Below are 18,511 nucleotides of genomic sequence, written 5' to 3'. Positions count from 1 at the left end.
TTACATTTTTGATTGTTTAATAAATAAAGGTAAAGCATATTGACCCAGATTTACCGCTAACATGAAGTACAATGTGTCACGAGAATCGCTTGGATAAGTAAAAGCGTTCCAAAGTTATTACCCTTATAAAGTGACACATCAGATTTGAAAAATTACGCTTGGCACATAAGCTGAAAACTGTCTGGGTCCTGAAGGGGTTAAATGCAAATTGCAAATCACACAGAGCAACAGGCATGGTAAAAACCAAGAACTGGAGCCTACAGAGTGAATTCAGAGGTGTTACAGAATTTTCTGCAACTGCACATCAAATGTATTCGTCTAAATTGAGAGTTTTCTGCAGCAGGTTCGTTCTGCGCGCCCCTTTCACATAAAATAAATTTCTGCAGCAAACCTGCAGCCATGTTTCAGCCGTCACATTCACATTGGCAAGCCTGAGAAAGGCTCCAATGCAAGAGATGAAACTTTGCTTTTGGACGGGAGAATGGAAATTCAAATTTGATGTTTTGTCACTTAGTGGCACACCTGGTGGATTGCTAGCCCCATACACTCCAGTACTTTCTCAGGCATGTCTTTTAGGTCCGTTGTCAGTAGAACAGAAGACATGAGTTCGGTGTCCTGAAGAAGTTCCTTATAGTCAACAAGGATGCTGCCTTTCCTTTCAATTTCATCCTGTGTCACATGAAAGAGATAACATCAATGATGCAGGCGATGTGAAATCATATACACATTAGACCCAGGGCACGCTAATATTGACAGTGACATGAATGCTCATAGATCACAAGGGCCATGAACTGATCAGAGTGATGGCAGTATCTCTACGGTGCCACTATATAAGCGCATGTTCACACAGCATTATTTTGCATGCCAAAGTCCACTGCAAACACCTAAACATAACTGTCTATTCATCTAAATTGGAATCCGTTCTTTTTCTGAGACTTTTTATCCTCTGGATAAGTCATCAGTATGAGATTGGTAGGGGGTTGACACACAGGACCACCGGCAATCAGCTGTTTGAGAAGGCACCAATGCACCTGTGAGTGACGCGTGCGGCCTTCTCGCCGCTTTCCCTAGGCCTTGTGATATCACATTGATCAGTCACATGGCCTAGGCGCAGCTATTTAAGCGAATGGGGCTGCTACAGGGAGTGCAGAATTATTAGGCAAGTTGTATTTTTGAGGATTAATTTTATTATTGAACAACAACCATGTTCTCAATGAACCCAAAAAACTCATTAATATCAAAGCTGAATATTTTTGGAAGTAGTTTTTAGTTTGTTTTTAGTTTTAGCTATTTTAGGGGGATATCTGTGTGTGCAGGTGACTATTACTGTGCATAATTATTAGGCAACTTAACAAAAAACAAATATATACCCATTTCAATTATTTATTTTTACCAGTGAAACCAATATAACATCTCAACATTCACAAATATACATTTCTGACATTCAAAAACAAAACAAAAACAAATCAGTGACCAATATAGCCACCTTTCTTTGCAAGGACACTCAAAAGCCTGCCATCCATGGATTCAGTGTTTTGATCTGTTCACCATCAACATTGCATGCAGCAGCAACCACAGCCTCCCAGACACTGTTCAGAGAGGTGTACTGTTTTCCCTCCTTGTAAATCTCACATTTGATGATGGACCACAGGTTCTCAATGGGGTTCAGATCAGGTGAACAAGGAGGCCATGTCATTAGATTTTCTTCTTTTATACCCTTTCTTGCCAGCCACGCTGTGGAGTACTTGGACGCGTGTGATGGAGCATTGTCCTGCATGAAAATCATGTTTTTCTTGAAGGATGCAGACTTCTTCCTGTACCACTGCTTGAAGAAGGTGTCTTCCAGAAACTGGCAGTAGGACTGGGAGTTGAGCTTGACTCCATCCTTAACCCGAAAAGGACCCACAAGCTCATCTTTGATGATACCAGCCCAAACCAGTACTCCACCTCCACCTTGCTGGCGTCTGAGTTGGACTGGAGCTCTCTGCCCTTTACCAATCCAGCCACTGGCCCATCCATCTGGCCCATCAAGACTCACTCTCATTTCATCAGTCCATAAAACCTTAGAAAAATCAGTCTTGAGATATTTCTTGGCCCAGTCTTGACGTTTCAGCTTGTGTGTCTTGTTCAGTGGTGGTCGTCTTTCAGCCTTTCTTACCTTGGCCATGTCTCTGAGTATTGCACACCTTGTGCTTTTGGGCACTCCAGTGATGTTGCAGCTCTGAAATATGGCCAAACTGGTGGCAAGTGGCATCTTGGCAGCTGCACGCTTGACTTTTCTCAGTTCATGGGCAGTTATTTTGCGCCTTGGTTTTTCCACACGCTTCTTGCGACCCTGTTGACTATTTTGAATGAAACGCTTGATTGTTCGATGATCACGCTTCAGAAGCTTTGCAATTTTAAGAGTGCTGCATCCCTCTGCAAGATATCTCACTATTTTTGACTTTTCTGAGCCTGTCAAGTCCTTCTTTTGACCCATTTTGCCAAAGGAAAGGAAGTTGCCTAATAATTATGCACACCTAATATAGGGTGTTGATGTCATTAGACCACACCCCTTCTCATTACAGAGATGCACATCACCTAATATGCTTAATTGGTAGTAGGCTTTCGAGCCTATACAGCTTGGAGTAAGACAACATGCATAAAGAGGATGATGTGGTCAAAATACTAATTTGCCTAATAATTCTGTACAGGGTGTATACAATGTATGGCGGTGTGCTTGGCGCCTTCTCAAACAGCTGATTGGCGGAGATCCCAGTTGTCAGACCTCCATAGATCAGATACTGATGACCTATCCTGAAGATAGGTCATCAGGTAAAAAGCCTCAGAAAAACCCTTTTAAAAGGGCATCTGTCAGCAGTTTTGTACCTAAGAAACTGGCTGACCTGTTACATGTGCGCTTGGCGGCTGAAGGCATCTGTGTTGGTCCCATGTTCATATGTGCCAAAATTGCTATAAAATTATGTTTTTATATATGTAAATGAGCCTCTAGGAGCAACGGGGGCGTTGCCGTTACACCAAGAGGTTCTGCAACTGCCACGTCCTCTGCACTTTGACAAGGCCAGGCAGTGTAAACATCATCATGCCTGCCTGACCCTGTCATTTAAAGTGCAGTGGGTGCGGCACTTGCAGAGAGAGCAGAGCCTCTAGGTGTAATGGCAACACCTCCATTGCTCCTAGAGGCTCGTTTACATACATTAAAACATCATTTTTCTCAGCAATGCGGGCACATATGAACATGGGACCAACACAGATGCCTTCAGCTGCCAAGCGCACATGTAACACGTCAGCCAGTTTCATAGGTACAAAACTGCTGACAGATGCCCTTTAAGGGTGGCTACATGGCGGCAATGGTCGCAAGGCAGCCTTTGTGGCATGGTTCGCTGATTAGCGGGGATCCTTTAGAAATTAATGGGATCGCCATGCCCATCGCACAAAATACAACACGGCTGGATTTCTTGCGATGGATGCAGCAATCTCATTCATTTCTATGGGATGACCGCTACTCAGCGAGCCTGGCCGCAACCAGTGACACTAGCATAATTCATACAGCACATATCTGAAATATGAGTCACAGAGAAAAAACGATTGACGTGGCAAATCCGAGGCTAAATCCACAAGTGTATCTGCAACATGTGCAGCTGCAATTACGAGGCAGAAATCCAAAGGTCAGGCTCTAATTCTTACCACAAATTCTGTGGCAGAAAAAAATAAATACATAAATTTTTTTTTTTTTATTAAAATCGCCATGGGAACATACCCTAAGACAGAGAAATAATTAAAGGGTTGTCCCATTTGGATATTTATCCTATAGATGGGATCCACACCTATCGGACATTTATGGTATATCCTATAGATCCAGATGAGACAATCCCTTTAAGTTCATTGCTGTCATAGAAATAAAAACACTGAGGATTTTCGGGCCACAAAAATAAATAAAAAAATAAATAAAAAAAATATATAATAATTCTGAACCTGGCAGCTAGATGGCGCTTTTCTGTTACACATTATTTAGTTAACCATTCCTCTGACCGTGCAGAATTGATTTCATCAAGAAATTAACTTCATACCTACTTTCCCTTGAGACAAGAAAACAAGCAAAAGGTCATCAATACTCAAAGAGGTCATGACACCTGTATCAAGCAACATGAGCCAGAAACTTGGAAACAAAAAAGTGCTATAAAATGACCTCTGAATATAAAAATCGCATGTGGACAAGTCTGGGGAACGTGGTGGCCATAACCCCACGCTCACAGTTCATGAACCCGTGAGGTGCAGCATGTTGCCCCATCTTGTTGGAAACCGCAGGACATTTTTTCTTCTGCAGCATCGCTGGTGAAGAGCTGCAAGCTGTATCAGCCAACATAATCAGACGTGCCCAAAGAGGCATAGACATGAACGGGGACCACTTTCAGCATCTTTTCTGACTTGTGGGTAATTGAAGGGGTTATCTAAGACTATGAAATGCCCCCCCATATGCCGGGCCTCTCACACTGAATATACTTCGCTGGTGACGCTAGGGAGGCTTGTCCCCGTCACCGCCTGCCATTGGCTGCTGCCCCCCCGACAACGGAGGTTTTCATCCACGCATGGGGAGAAGCAGCAGCGGCGGTGCAGGGACCAGGAGCGGGGAGCCAGGTAAGTACATTCAATGTGAGGGACTCGGCATATGGGGGAGAAGGCTTTTATAGTCTTGGATAACCCCACTTGCTCGTTCATCTTGTCTGTTATGTATGTTATATATATTATATGTATATTATAACCTCATTCAGCTTTCACTGCCCTTGTTAAGGCTACTTTCACACTTGTGTTTTGGTTTCCGTTTCCGAGATCCGTTCAGGGCTCTCACAAGCGCTCCAAAACGGATCAGTTTGCATTCTAATGCATTCTGAATGGAAAAGGATCCGCTCAGAATGCATCAGTTTGCCTCCTTTCCGTCTCTATTCCGCTTTGGAGGCGGACACCTCTGCTTGCAGCGTTTTGGTGTCCGTCTGACAAAACTGAGCCAAACGGATCCATTCTGACACACAATGTAAGTCAATGGGGACGGATCCGTTTTCTATGACAGAATCTGGCACAATAGAAAACGGATCCGTCCTCCATTGACTTTCAGTGGTGTTCAAGACGGATCCGTCTTGGCTGTGTTACAGATAATACAAACGGATCCGCTCTGAACGGATGCAGACGGTTGTATTATCTGAACGGATCCGTCTGTGCAGATCCATGACGGATCCGCACCAAAGGCGAATGTAGCGAAAGTAGCCTTAGCGGACCAAAGACATAAAGATCCCAACCCCATATGATGATTGAGTGGATGACCTTGAGTTACTTACCTTATCATACAACTCTAAGCGTTTTGTAAAGAACTTCTCAAAGGCCTGCACCTTCAGCACAAACGGGGAATTGTCACTGTAAACTAAAATACAATGGAAATGCTTTTAGGAAATCTCTTCTACCACTTGTCTTCCGCAGCTTGCATGTGTTCCTATAGACGGTAATCTCCAAAACCTCTCTCTCTCTCTCTCTCTCTCTAGGAAGCTCATATCTGATTTGACTTTACTGGATTAGCTTTCAATATAGGTGAGCGTTCAGAAGAGGACAAAGAGCAGTCTGGCAAATTTAACACAGAACAGAATCGAGCAGCTTGCAGTCTATGGGAATACATGGAAGATGCAGAAGACAGACGGTACACAATTTTTTATGCAATTGCAAATGTGTTGGTTCAATAACAGCAATTCTGATACCAAAGTGGGAAATAACATGGTTTAAAAAAAAAAATATATTTTGTGCTCATTTTACCAAAACTATGGTAAAAAAAAATCTACTTGGTTATGAGGTTATATGATAAAAGTTCAGTAATACACTGTGGAAGTCTAGCTCGTGGCAGATACACACGACAGTATGTATTTTGCGGTTTGCAAAACCCAGATCTGCAAAAAAAATACGGATGATGTCTGTGTGACGTCCATGTTGCATCCGTTTTTTTTACGGACCCAGTGTAACAATGCCTATTCTTGTCTGCAAAATGGACAAGCATAGGACATATTCTATCTTTTTTGCAGGGCTACGGAGCAAAAATACGGTGGTGTGAATGGGGCCTAAGGGTTTGATGCTCTCCAGCCACAGTGAGCATCACTAAGACCTTGTGACGTCCTTGTAACCGATAGACAATATTATAAAATTGATGAGCAAGGACAGACTTTTACATATATATATATATATATATATATATATATATATATATATATATATATATACTGTAGGGGATTAGACATTTCTTTCATTACATGAATATCACAGAAACGATGCTTGCAAGCGTCCATCCTAATCAGTCCATGTGTATTCATCTGTACAAAGCACTTCAGCCTCAATACAAAGAAGTGGCCAATAATAACATGGAGGGATACGCTGCACTAATGGAATCTGTTCCTGCCAGAAAGGTATTTGTCCTCTGACCGTGACACAGATGTATTTGATGCGATACCGGGAGAAACCTGCCACCGCCCTGACTCCTGACCCCAGTAATCATGAGCACTACATGAAAACGCTCGGTAGTAAAGGGTATTAGATGATTGCAGAGAAGAGTGCACAGGACATAAACTGGGGTCTAGATGCTATCAGGGGTGTAATGCATTTCGCCATGCTGTACCTTCAGAGAAGTAAAGCTTCCAGCCTTTGTATGGAACATACTTATCCAGTGTAGTCTGAATTAATCGAGGCCCGGTAGGGCTGCTGGAATGACCTGGAAAAAAAATGAAGATAAAGATCAAGATAAGGTTCCTCAGAGGTGGAATTCTATACATTTAGTGGGTCCCAGACAGTGTATTCCCGTCTATGAAGAAAACATGGGACCTGACAGAGGAGCAGCTGGAGTGACCATATTATCAAGATGGACCACCGGGGTATCCTCCAGGAACAATATGAGATGCAAAATGGCAAGGGGTACCACCTGCAGGACAAAGGGAGAGATGGAAGTGAGGAAGCAAAGGAAGAGACAGGAGGGGTGCAGGACCCAATGAATGATGGGGATATCAAGGTACTGCATCGATTGAGTAGGAACAACAAGTCCCTAATGCTGAGTTTGGGCCTCTTTTTCAAGGGACCTTACGTGTTTCGATGATGGGGCGAGGTGGGGAAGCGCTGACCATGCTTGATTGCTGCTCCATTCAAACTCTCTCACATTGTGGTCGTACAGTGAGAAAGAAAGGGGGCTCGGGACCACTGCTCTAGTTATTGGTGGAAGTCCCAGCAGTGGTGATCACCTATACTGTGCGGCCACCACTAGGGGGGAGTTTAAAGGGGTTGTGCCAGTAATATAAGTGTGTCCCAACTACACAACACACCATTTATCAAAACTATTCTAAAGTTATTATTAGCCTATCATTGCACCCTGTGACAAATCTGTTGGTTACATCCTGCATTGGAGCCTTGTAATACAGTAGGCGCATTGTGATTGGTGAGAACAAGGGGTGTGGTGAGCGTCACATGATCTACTGATGTCAGGACACATTTGACTGCCCTAAGGCAGAATAGGATAGCAGGCGCATGATAAACCAGGAAGTAGGATTTAAGCATGGGGGATAAGAGAAAACTGAGGATAAGGAAAATTGAAAAAAATAAAAAACACCATCCAAGGAGGAATGGGAGCTAGAGTCATTGATGAAAATACACTTTCGGGTGAAAAGTAGTTTATGGAACAACCCCTTTAAGAATTCATAGCATCCTGTCTATTATTGAAATCAATGTATAAACAGTATAAGCACACAAATAAGAATTTAATCAGTATAGACTTTTGGACCAATAAAAAAAAAAAAAAAAGGTGGAAATCACTTTACCCTCTCAGGGCATCCACCGTCCATGTATGATGGAAGTCCGGTCATTAAATATGACCCAAAAACGTACCCAAAATTAAAATAAACAATAAAAAAAAAAAAATAATAATAATAATAATACATCACGGGCATCGCCGCGTCTGAAAACACCTGTACTATTAAAATATAAAAATATTTATCCCATATGACAAATGGCGCAACAGAAAAAAACATTAAAACAAAAGAAAAATATGGTATTGAAACAGAAAGTACAACCTGCAAAAAAAAAGCCCTCATACGTCTATGTGAACGGAAAAATAAAAAAGTTATGGCTCTGGGAACAGGCAAGGATTGAAAAACGAAACCACATAAAAAGTGAAAAATTGCCCGATCCTGAAGGGGTTAAGAAAAACTGAATAGAGTTGTTAACAACTCATTGACCAGTATCTACTGTGTTCACATCAACATTTTTTTTCCCGTTCAGAAAAAGAAAGAAAAGATTGGACCCTGTATTTAAAGCATCCGTTATGCACATTTGGAATCCGTTTTAGCCATTTGCATCTGAGATTTTAGACGGAAAAATAATCCGACGTGCATCCCAAATGTCTGACTCACTTGAGGGGTTGGTGACAAGGTCTCTGTTCCAGTTTCCATTCTGGCCACTTCCGTTGCCTCTTTGCTTCCAGGGGCGACCTCCCCATCCTCCTGAGTAATTTGCTCCTCCACCTCCTCTCCATCCTCGTGATCCACCTCTCCAACTTTGACTCATTCCATAACGTTTCGCTGCACTCACACAAATCGATACGGTTTCTTAAGAAATAAACAGAATAAATGAAAACACACAACCATTAATATCTTAGGGTACTTTCACACTTGCGGCAGGACGGATCCGACAGGTTGTTCACCCTGTCGGATCCGTCCTTCCGCTATTTCGCCGTGCCACCGCTCCGTCCCCATTGACTATAATGGGCACGGGGGCAGAGCTCCGGCGCAGCACGGCGAAAGGCCGCCGACTAAAAGTCCTGCATGTCCGACTTTTTAGTCCGGCGGCCTCTCACCGCGACGAGAGCTCCGCCCTGTCCTCATTATAGTCAATGGGGACGGAGCGGCGGCACGGCGAAATAGCGTAAGGACGGATCCGACAGGGTGAACAGCCTGTCGGATCCGTCCTGCCGCAAGTGTGAAAGTACCCTAAACCGCTGGCAACAAAAGTGAGTACACCTCTAAGTGAAAATGGCCAAATTGTGCCCAAAGTGTCAGTATTTTGTGTGGCCACCATTATTTTCCAGCACTGCCTTAACTCTCTTGGGCATGGAGTTCACTAGAGCTTCACAGGTTGCCGCTGGAATCCTCTTCCACTCCTCCATGATGACATCACCGAGCTGATGGATGTTAGAGACCTTGCGCTCCTCCACCTTCTGGTTGAGGAAGCCCCACAGATGCTCAATGAGGGTTTAGGTCTGGAGACATGCTTGGCCAGTCCAGCACCTTAAAGGGAACCTGTCATCTGAATTTTGGGTATAGAGCTGAGGACATGGGTTGCTAGATGGCAAAAAAAAGCCGATTTGATACATATGCAAATTACCCTGAGATGAGTCCTGTACCTGAGATGAGTCCTGTACCTGAGATGAGTCCTGTACCTGAGATGAGTCCTGTACCTGAGATGAGTCCTGTACCTGAGATGAGTCCTGTACCTGAGATGAGTCCTGTACCTGAGATGAGTCCTGTACCTGAGATGAGTCCTGTACCTGAGATGAGTCCTGTACCTGAGATGAGTCCTGTACCTGAGATGAGTCCTGTACCTGAGATGAGTCCTGTCCCTGAGATGAGTCCTGTCCCTGAGATGAGTCCTGTCCCTGAGATGAGTCCTGTCCCTGAGATGAGTCCTGTCCCTGAGATGAGTCCTGTCCCTGAGATGAGTCCTGTCCCTGAGATGAGTCCTGTCCCTGAGATGAGTCCTGTCCCTGAGATGAGTCCTGTCCCTGAGATGAGTCCTGTCCCTGAGATGAGTCCTGTCCCTGAGATGAGTCCTGTCCCTGAGATGAGTCCTGTCCCTGAGATGAGTCCTGTCCCTGAGATGAGTCCTGTCCCTGAGATGAGTCCTGTCCCTGAGATGAGTCCGGGACAGGACTCATCTCAGGTTAATTTGCATATGTATCTTATACTGTACTTATCTATTGATTAACCTTTATTACCTTAATTCTTTCTGGTGCTGAATGCAAAAAACATTTTTATTTTTCTTAGTGGATATCTGTCCCCAGGAAGGTCACTGTTAAAGGGGTGGTCCCCATGAGTACAACCCCTATAGAGTTGAACGGAGAGTCGGACACACATGCATGTTGACAGTCCAGTCAAACGGGGAACCCAATCCCAATTCTAGTGGGGCCCCCACCGATCAGACACTTGGGGATGGGGACAAGGTGTTGGGACTACCCCTTTAAATCAGGAATATAACCTTGTAGTCCTAGGTCAGCTGAATGCAATTTCACTTACCGATCCCTTGCTTCATTCTGGAGAAAGACTTTATAAGCATAGGTGCAGTTAAGGTCTTCCCCTGTAAGGGCTCTTTCACACTTGTGTTGTCCGGATCCGTCGTGTACTCCATTTGCCGGAATTACACTCCGGATCCGGAAAAACGCGTAAGAACGCATAATTTTTTCTTTCCAGATGCGTCTTTCCGGCTTTTTTGGTAAGAGACTGATCCGGAAATCCTGAAGCCAACATCAACGTTTTTTTTCCGGATCCATCGTACGGATCCGATATGGGGCCGGATCCATAAAAAAAACTTTGATGTTGGCTTCAAGATTTCCGGATCAGTCTCTTTTTGCGCCAGCCAAGTCCTTCCTACTTCCTGGCGCAGGCGCAACTTCCGGATCCGTCGCTGCGTCGTAACAACTGAAGATGTTAGGACGGATCCGGAATAATACATTTCAATGGGCTGTTATTCCGGATCCGTCGATGCCACAAGTGTTCAGGATTTTTGACCGGAGCAAAAAGCGCAGCATGCTGCGGTATTTTCTCCGGCCAAAAAACGTTCCGGTCCTGAATTGAAGACATCCTGATGCATCCTGAACGGATTTCTCTCCATTCAGAATGCATTAGGATAAAACTGATCAGGATTTTTCCGGCATAGAGCCCCTGTGACGGAACTCTATGCCGGAAAAGAACAACGCAAGTGTGAAAGAGCCCTTAGGCTCCATTCACACGTCCGTAGTGCATTGTGGTTCCGCAATACACCCGGCTAGCACCCCCATAGAACAGGGCTCGACAAATCCCAGGCGCCAGGTCGCCATGGCGACCAGGAATTTAGTCCTGGCGCTTGGGTATTTGTCAGCCCGTTTTCAAAGGTGCCCGGGCGATGGGTGCGGAGCTGCCGTTCTGTCCGGAGGCAGCACAGTCTGAAACAGCTCAGTCACAGCACACAGAGAGCGAGACGCTGGCAGCAGGGAGGGGAGGGGCTCGGGAGGAGTGTAATCTGATCCTAGAGTGGAAGCTGCTTCTGCCAGCCCCTCCCCTCCCCGCCCACCAACCAATCAGAGCTGAGGCAAGGACTAGCAGCTCTAGGTCACTGACACAAGTACAGGAGGGAGTCTAGAAAGAATCGAATGAGTCTCAGGTTAAAAGAATCTAAAGATCCGATTAGTTAGTGACTCATTCGATTCTTTGAGTTAAAAGAACCGTCAATCAGACTCCAGAAAAGTTTACACTGAGGCTGTGCTGATGCTTTTGCAGTAGTGATAAGATTAGGGACAGGAGCAGAGAGATGAGAGAAGTGACAGTTAAACTTATGGGTGACCCTTCACTACGTGTTGAGACACAATTATATTTTTATTTTTCAGAGAGAGAAGTGACAGGACACAGTTTAGATTACAGTTTGAATTAACCCTTTAGGATCAAATTGGCTTCTCAAGGAGATCTATATGTTAAAGGCATCCCTTCTTCTGTCTCATTCAGTAGCTATAGAACTAAGGGTACTTTCACACTTGCGGCAGGACGGATCCGGCAGGCTGTTCACCCTGTCGGATCCGTCCTTCCGCTGTTTCGCCGGACCACCGCTCCATCCCCATTGACTATAATGGGGGCAGAGCTCTGGCGCAGCACGGCAGTGCATGGTAAAAGTACTGCATGTCCAACTTTTTAGTCCGGCGGCCTCTCACCGCGAACTGCCGTGCTGCGCCGGAGCTCCGCCCCCGTCCCCATTATAATCAATAGGGTCCGGGGATGGAGCGGCAGTATATGTAACATGGTATACAGCATTATTGGGGGGGCTCTATGGAGAAGTGGGGGGGGGCACTATGGGGGCACCTACTAGGGGCTTTATGACACGGCTCCGCCTGGCTCCTAACTTTTTTAGCTGGCTCCTAGATTCCAAGGAAATTTGTCAAGCCCTGCCATAGAACTGCCTATTCTTGTCCGCCTGCACAACCCCTCTCATCCCAGGGGCATCTTCTGGATCCACGGGTATTAAAGGGGTTCTGCACTTTCATTTAACTGATGATCTATCCACTGCCGGCCGACTGACGTCACGACTAGTATCAACTAGCGTGGGCGGGGCTAAGCTCCATTCAAGTAAACAGAGCTTAGCCCCGCCCACGCTAGTTGATACTAGTCGTGACGTCAGTGGGCCGGCGGCCCGGCGGTAAACAGTGAGAAGGCCGCGGCGCTACTGGAGTGCCGCTGCCTTCTCAAACAGCTGATTGGCGGGGGTCCCAGGTGTCGGATCACCGCCGATCAGAAGCTGATGATCTATCCAGAGGATAGATCATCAGTTAAATGAAAGTGCAGAACCCCTTTAAATACAGATTGTGCTACAGATTTCATAGAAACATAGAATGTGTCAGTAGATAAGAACCATTTGGCCCATCTAGTCTGCCCAATATACTAAATACTATGAATAGCCCTTGGCCCTATCTTATATGAAGGATGGCCTTACGCCTATCCCATGCATGCTTAAACTCCTTCACCGTCTTTACTGCAAAAATCTGCAGCAATTCCTCAAGGTAAAAGGAATGCAGCAAACATGTCAGACCTCCCAAGTGCCCCATTTTTTGGGAGACGGTCCCTCTTTTTGACCCAAGTCCCTCTTTGCTCCAGAAATGTCCCTCTTTTTGATCTGAGGGATAGATTTTGCACTATTACATTTACAATATTGACCAAGAAAGTGTCTGTCTGGTTCCTCTCTGTATATTAGAGCCCGTCTTGTATATTATTTCATTGCTTGATGAATTTTAGATATTTCTATATTTCAGATCATGTTTGAGCTCAGTGGCGTTGCAAGAGGGGTGCGGGCCGCACCGGGTGACACCATTGATGGGGGTGACACCAGCAGGGCCAGCATTTACGAATCCCAGGCATAGTCATTTGTATTGCCGTCCTCAGGAGAGGGAGAGATGTGTCTGGGATTTGAACCCACGACCTTCTGTATCAGAGGCAAATCACTTACCCACACAGCCATAAAAGCTGCCTTGCCACTGACTGAAAAAATATGAGACTTCTACTGTTATAGCTGGCTAAGTGTACATCTATACACATGACAGCTGCCTTAACACACCCAGCACTGCTATATATATATATATATTTTGGCACTTGATACTGGCACATGGGGGGAGGGGGGTTGGCACCTGATACTGGCACATGGGGGGGGGGTTGGCACTATGATACTGGCACATGGGGGGAAGAGGAGAGAGGCACTTGATACTGGCACTTTTTTTTGGGGGGGGGGAGATGGCACTATGATACTGGGACATGGGGGGGGAGAGGCACTTGATACTGGCACTTTTGGGGGGGGGGGGGGAGATAGCACTATGAAACTGGGACATGGGGGGGGGAGAGGCTCTTGATACTGGCACTTTTGGGGGGGGGGGGAGATGCCACTATGATACTGGGACATAGGGGGGGAGGAGAGAGGAACTTGATACTGGCACTTTTGGGGGGGGGGGGAAATGGCACTATGATACTGGGACATAGGGGGGGAGGAGAGAGGCTCTTGATACTGGCACGTGGGGGGCGGGGGTTGGCACTTGATACTGGCACATGGGTGGGTTTGGCACTACGATACTGGCACATGGGGGGAGAGAGGCACTTGATACTGGCACTTTGTTGGGGGGGGAGATGGCACTATGATACTGGGACATGGGGGGGAAGAGAGAGGCACTTGATACTGCCACATGGGGGGGTTTGGCACTATGATACTGGCACATGGGGGTGGGAAGGAGAGAGGCACTTGATACTGGCACATTGGGGGGGTAGATGGCACTATGATACTGGGACATGTGGGGGGTGGAATCTATGGGGACACTTACTGGCACATTATTGGGGGGCATTATGGGGGACACTAGGCCGGCAGCCTATCAGAGGCCGGACACTGAGGGTATCTATTGGGGCACTATATATGGGGCATTTTATACTGGTACATTGTGGGGGGCACTAGCAGGAAGGGGGAGAGGAGCACTATGGGGGAATTTACTGGGGGCACTATATAGGGGTATTTTATACTGGGACATTTTGGGGGCACTATGTGGACATTAGCTCAACTGGGGGCATTACAAGGGGGTATGTTTTGCACATTATAAGGAGAATTATTTCTACTGGGGGGGGGGGGCATTATGGTGGGCTTTATTACTCCCCCATGGTATGACCTCCTAGTAGCAGCACCAGCCTCTCCCTGCTCTGCGACCCCACTGCCCCTTCTCCAAATCCTTATTATGAAATCTTTCTCATTAGGATAAAACACATCAGCTCCACCGAGCCCCCGGCCAAAGTGTTGAAGTGGTGTCCGAGATCCCCAAGGGCCAAGCCAAGCAATTGTAAGTTTTCATGTGAAATATGTTTATGTTATACACATATAGCATCCACTGTGCCACACAATATACAGTATACCCCTACACTGTGCCACACAATATACAGTATACCTCTACACTGTGCCACACAATATACAGCATACCTCTACACTGTGCCGCACAATATACAGCATACCTCTACACTGTGCCGCACAATGTACAGCATACCTCTACACTGTGCCGCACAATGTACAGCATACCTCTACACTGTGCCGCACAATATACAGCATACCTCTACACTGTGCCACACAATATACAGCATACCTCTACACTGTGCCCCACAATGTACAGTATACCGCTACACTGTGCCACACAATATACAGTATACCTCTACACTGTGTAGTCTGTTCTATAGGCACCATTGTTTTGTGGCAGCGGACAGAAAATAATCTGGAAGTGCCCCTCCCGAGACCAGGCTCTGACTGCTAGGGGGGGTCTGCTGAGCTAACGGTGCCCCCTAAGGCAGTAGCACCACCATAGCCCCCATATATGGCTAAAAAATTATTGCTTCGGGGGGGGGGGGGTGACATCATTTTCTACCGCACCGGGTGACACCAGCCCTAGCAACGCCACTGTTTGCGCTATTCCATAAGAGAAAACTATTGAAGTGTATAAATATGCAATAAAAATGGATCTTTCACACAATGAACCATAAGTGCCCCTGTTTGAACGTATGGATTGTTTTTCTCACTACGTGTAAATTATAGTTCAAAGACCCTATTTACACGTGTGGTGCTGTGATGTATTGCGGTTTTTCCATGCTAAATCTGAACCTGGTCTTACAGTGCCAGTCACAGGGCTCGCCCCATGCCAGTGCTCATGGGCACTGCAGGAGAGTACTATAATAAGGACACCTGGTAGAACGCACACTTTCACTTACCAGCTTCTCCAGTTCTAGTTTAGCGCCCACCTGACGTCACTTCCGGGAGCTGTCTTGGTCACCATGGTAATGCGACCTCCCCTAAATACTTTTTTATTTTTTTATTTTACCTGTCACTACGACGGCCAGTCATTTGTTCGCGTGACGCCTCGGGGGGTCTAAAATCAGTAATGAGAGATTTTAGCGATCGATGTTATCGGCTATCCTGAGGCCGTGTGTTCGGAAAGTGCCTGTGCGCTCGACGTGTCGTGCGATCGACTCGTCTGGCCTGGTTCGGGAGACCCCGGAAGTATTGTGTGTGTCCCGCACGTGGGCTGCTGTGTGTGCGGGAGGGATGGCGGATTCGGGCGCAGCCGGCGGACAGCTCATCAGCGAGGGGGATTACGTGGTGCTGAAGAGAGAGGACGTATTTAAAGCGGTCCAGGTGCAGAGGAGGAAGTGAGTGGCTGCTGACTGCTCCATTGCCAGATGCTGACATGTTACTGCTCTAACACTGATGCCTCGCTGCAATAAATGGCCTGTATAACTGTGCGTGTCCTCTACATAGTCCAGGTGTATCTTATTTGAGTTAGAATAGGCATAAGGACTTGTCACCTCCCCCGAGCTGTGTATTTTATTAAGCTATAGAGCAATTCCTCTATTATTCCTACTGGAACTTTATGAATGAATTGCCAGCAGTCTGCAATGAATGTTCAACTGGATGTTACCATTTGGGGGGTGTCCCTACACAGTCTAACATTATACAATCAGTGCTGCCAGTGTCAGGCTGTTCAAGGACACGCCCCAACTGGTAACACCCATCTGGACCTTCACTGCAAACTGATAGTAATTCATTCTTAAACATGCCTGACATGTCTGTTTAATAGCTGCATGTATTCCCCATGTAATAACAATTTTTGATCATCTATTCTTATGGCTCTATGTTGTGCCGTTCCCATATTATTTCTACTAGAAGTTATGAATGAATTGCTAGCAGTCTGCAGTAAGGGTACAGAGTGGGGGGTGTACCTGCATAGTCTGAAAAAGGCAGCACTGATTGTATAAAATGAGTCTGTGCAGGTTCACCCCCCCCCCCCCCATCTGTTTACCACCCCGCTGTACCCTAAGGGTCCATTCACACGTCCGTAAGTGTTTTGCGGATCTGCAAAACACGGACACCAGCAATGTGCATTTCGCGTGCAGGAGGCCTACGAATTGGGCTACTTTCACACCTGCGTTCGGTGCGGATCCGTCTTGTATCTGCACAGACGGATCCACACCGATAATGCAAACGCTTGTATCCGTCTGCGTTATTCTTTCAAAATAAAAAGTCCTTGCTTACATTGAAAATCAATGGGGGACGGATCCGTTTTCAATTGCACCATATTGTGTCAGTGTAAACGGATCCGTCCCCATTGACTTACATTGTAAGTCAGGACGGATCCGTTTGGCTCCATTTCGTCAGGCGGACATCTAAACGCTGCAAGCAGCGTTTTGGTGTCCGCATCCAGAGCGGAATGGAGGCTGAACGGAGGCAAACTGATGCATTCTGAGCGGATCCTTATCCATTCAGAATGCATTGGGGCTGAACTGATCCGTTTTCGCCCCCGCTTGTGAGAGCCCTGAAACGAATCTTACAGGCGGACCCAGAGACGGCAGTGTGAAAGTAGCCTTAGGGCTGATTGACGCAGCTGTGGTCAGTCCGGGAAACACAGCCTGTGTGTCGGCAGCGGCTCCCCTGACCCAAACTGACTCCGCACAGCCCTCACTGTATGCTACGCATTGTGGGGGAAGTTTGTCATGCCCTGCACTCCAGAATTCTGTCTTCAAAAAAATCTTTGAGAATTTTTGGGCTTTTCTTTACTCGAAACGTTTGAGACATTTAGCATTTTTACACCACTCACTCCAGTTTTGGGAAGTGGGCTAGCTGGCTATGTCAATGATTTTTCAGGCCAGATTAAGGCTCCATTCACACGTCCGCAAATGGGTCCGCATCCGTTCCGCAATTTTGCGGAATGGGTGCGGACCCATTCATGGAATGGATGCGGACAGCACACAGTGTGCTGTCAGCATCCGCATTTTTGCGCAGCGCGACCCCCGATCTTCAGGTCCGCAAAAGATAGAACATGTCCTATTCTTGTCCGCAGCTTGCAGACAAGAATAGACATTTCTATAGGGGTGCTGGGCGGGTGTGTTGCGGATTCGCAATTTGCGGATCTGCAACACACCACGGACGTGTGAATGGAGCCTTATCAATTGCGACTTTTAAAAAAGTCTCCAGAATTCTTTCAATCTTCCTCCCAGTAAATGGGTGGAGTAACATCTCAAGACAGACGTGTTGAGGATAGGCCATCAATATAAAAATCCCGGAGAACGCCTTTTAATTTGACCATTAAAAGCAACCCTTTTACGGCGGAGTCTGTGCAGATTGTGCTCTTCAGTGTCTCCTGACATCAGTTGGGCTGTAAAAGTGAAGCTACACCTCAGCCTAAAGCCTCTTGCACACGACCGTATGTATTTTGCGGTCCGCACATCGGTGTGCATTCCGTATTTTGCGGAATGGAACAGCTGGCCCCTAATAGAACAGTCCTATCCTTCTCCGTAATGCGGACAATAATAGGACATGTTCTATTCTTTTGTGGAACGGAAATACGGGAACAGAATGTACACGGAGTAACTTCCGTTATTTTATTTTTTTGCGGACCTATTGAAGTGAACGAAACGGACACGGAAAGAAAATACATTTGTGTGCAAGAGGCCTAACTAAGAGGCCGGCAGCAGCACCTATGTTGATAACTGGGGTCCTCCAGTCCGCTTCCTGGCTGGTGATCAAGTCACAACGTCCACGTGGAGCGTGAACACAGAGACAGAAACTGCTGACTGCACACTGCCCTCGTGAACACTCTCCATCTGGATCGGGAAACCCTTTTCTCCACATAGGTGCAAGTCACTGACGTCTGCCAGGTTTTCCCCAACTCCTATTCCATAAATGTCCCACCACA

The 18,511-nt window shown here is 46.3% G+C and overlaps 2 protein-coding genes across 2 annotated transcripts in view; one reads left to right on the top strand and one right to left on the bottom strand.

Annotated features, from left to right (window-relative positions):
- The window catches only part of MCM8 (minichromosome maintenance 8 homologous recombination repair factor), a 75,438-nt gene extending 66,822 nt beyond the window's left edge, over positions 1-8,616 (bottom strand). The window contains exons 1-4 of the mRNA XM_040429772.1: positions 8,427-8,616; positions 6,650-6,742; positions 5,334-5,416; positions 523-669 (exon numbers count right to left, since the gene is read on the bottom strand). Of these exons, the coding sequence (XP_040285706.1) occupies positions 523-669; positions 5,334-5,416; positions 6,650-6,742; positions 8,427-8,580 (477 nt within the window). The 5' untranslated portion in view covers positions 8,581-8,616. The remainder of the gene's footprint in view (positions 1-522; positions 670-5,333; positions 5,417-6,649; positions 6,743-8,426) is intronic.
- A 7,193-nt stretch (positions 8,617-15,809) lies between these two features.
- The window catches only part of TRMT6 (tRNA methyltransferase 6), a 50,223-nt gene continuing 47,521 nt past the window's right edge, over positions 15,810-18,511 (top strand). The window contains exon 1 of the mRNA XM_040429773.1: positions 15,810-15,968. Within this exon, the coding sequence (XP_040285707.1) occupies positions 15,865-15,968 (104 nt within the window). The 5' untranslated portion in view covers positions 15,810-15,864. The remainder of the gene's footprint in view (positions 15,969-18,511) is intronic.

Source organism: Bufo bufo, chromosome 4 (assembly GCF_905171765.1).
Source record: "Bufo bufo chromosome 4, aBufBuf1.1, whole genome shotgun sequence".
NCBI lineage: Eukaryota > Metazoa > Chordata > Amphibia > Anura > Bufonidae > Bufo > Bufo bufo.
This window is presented reverse-complemented; position numbering and strand designations above follow the sequence as displayed.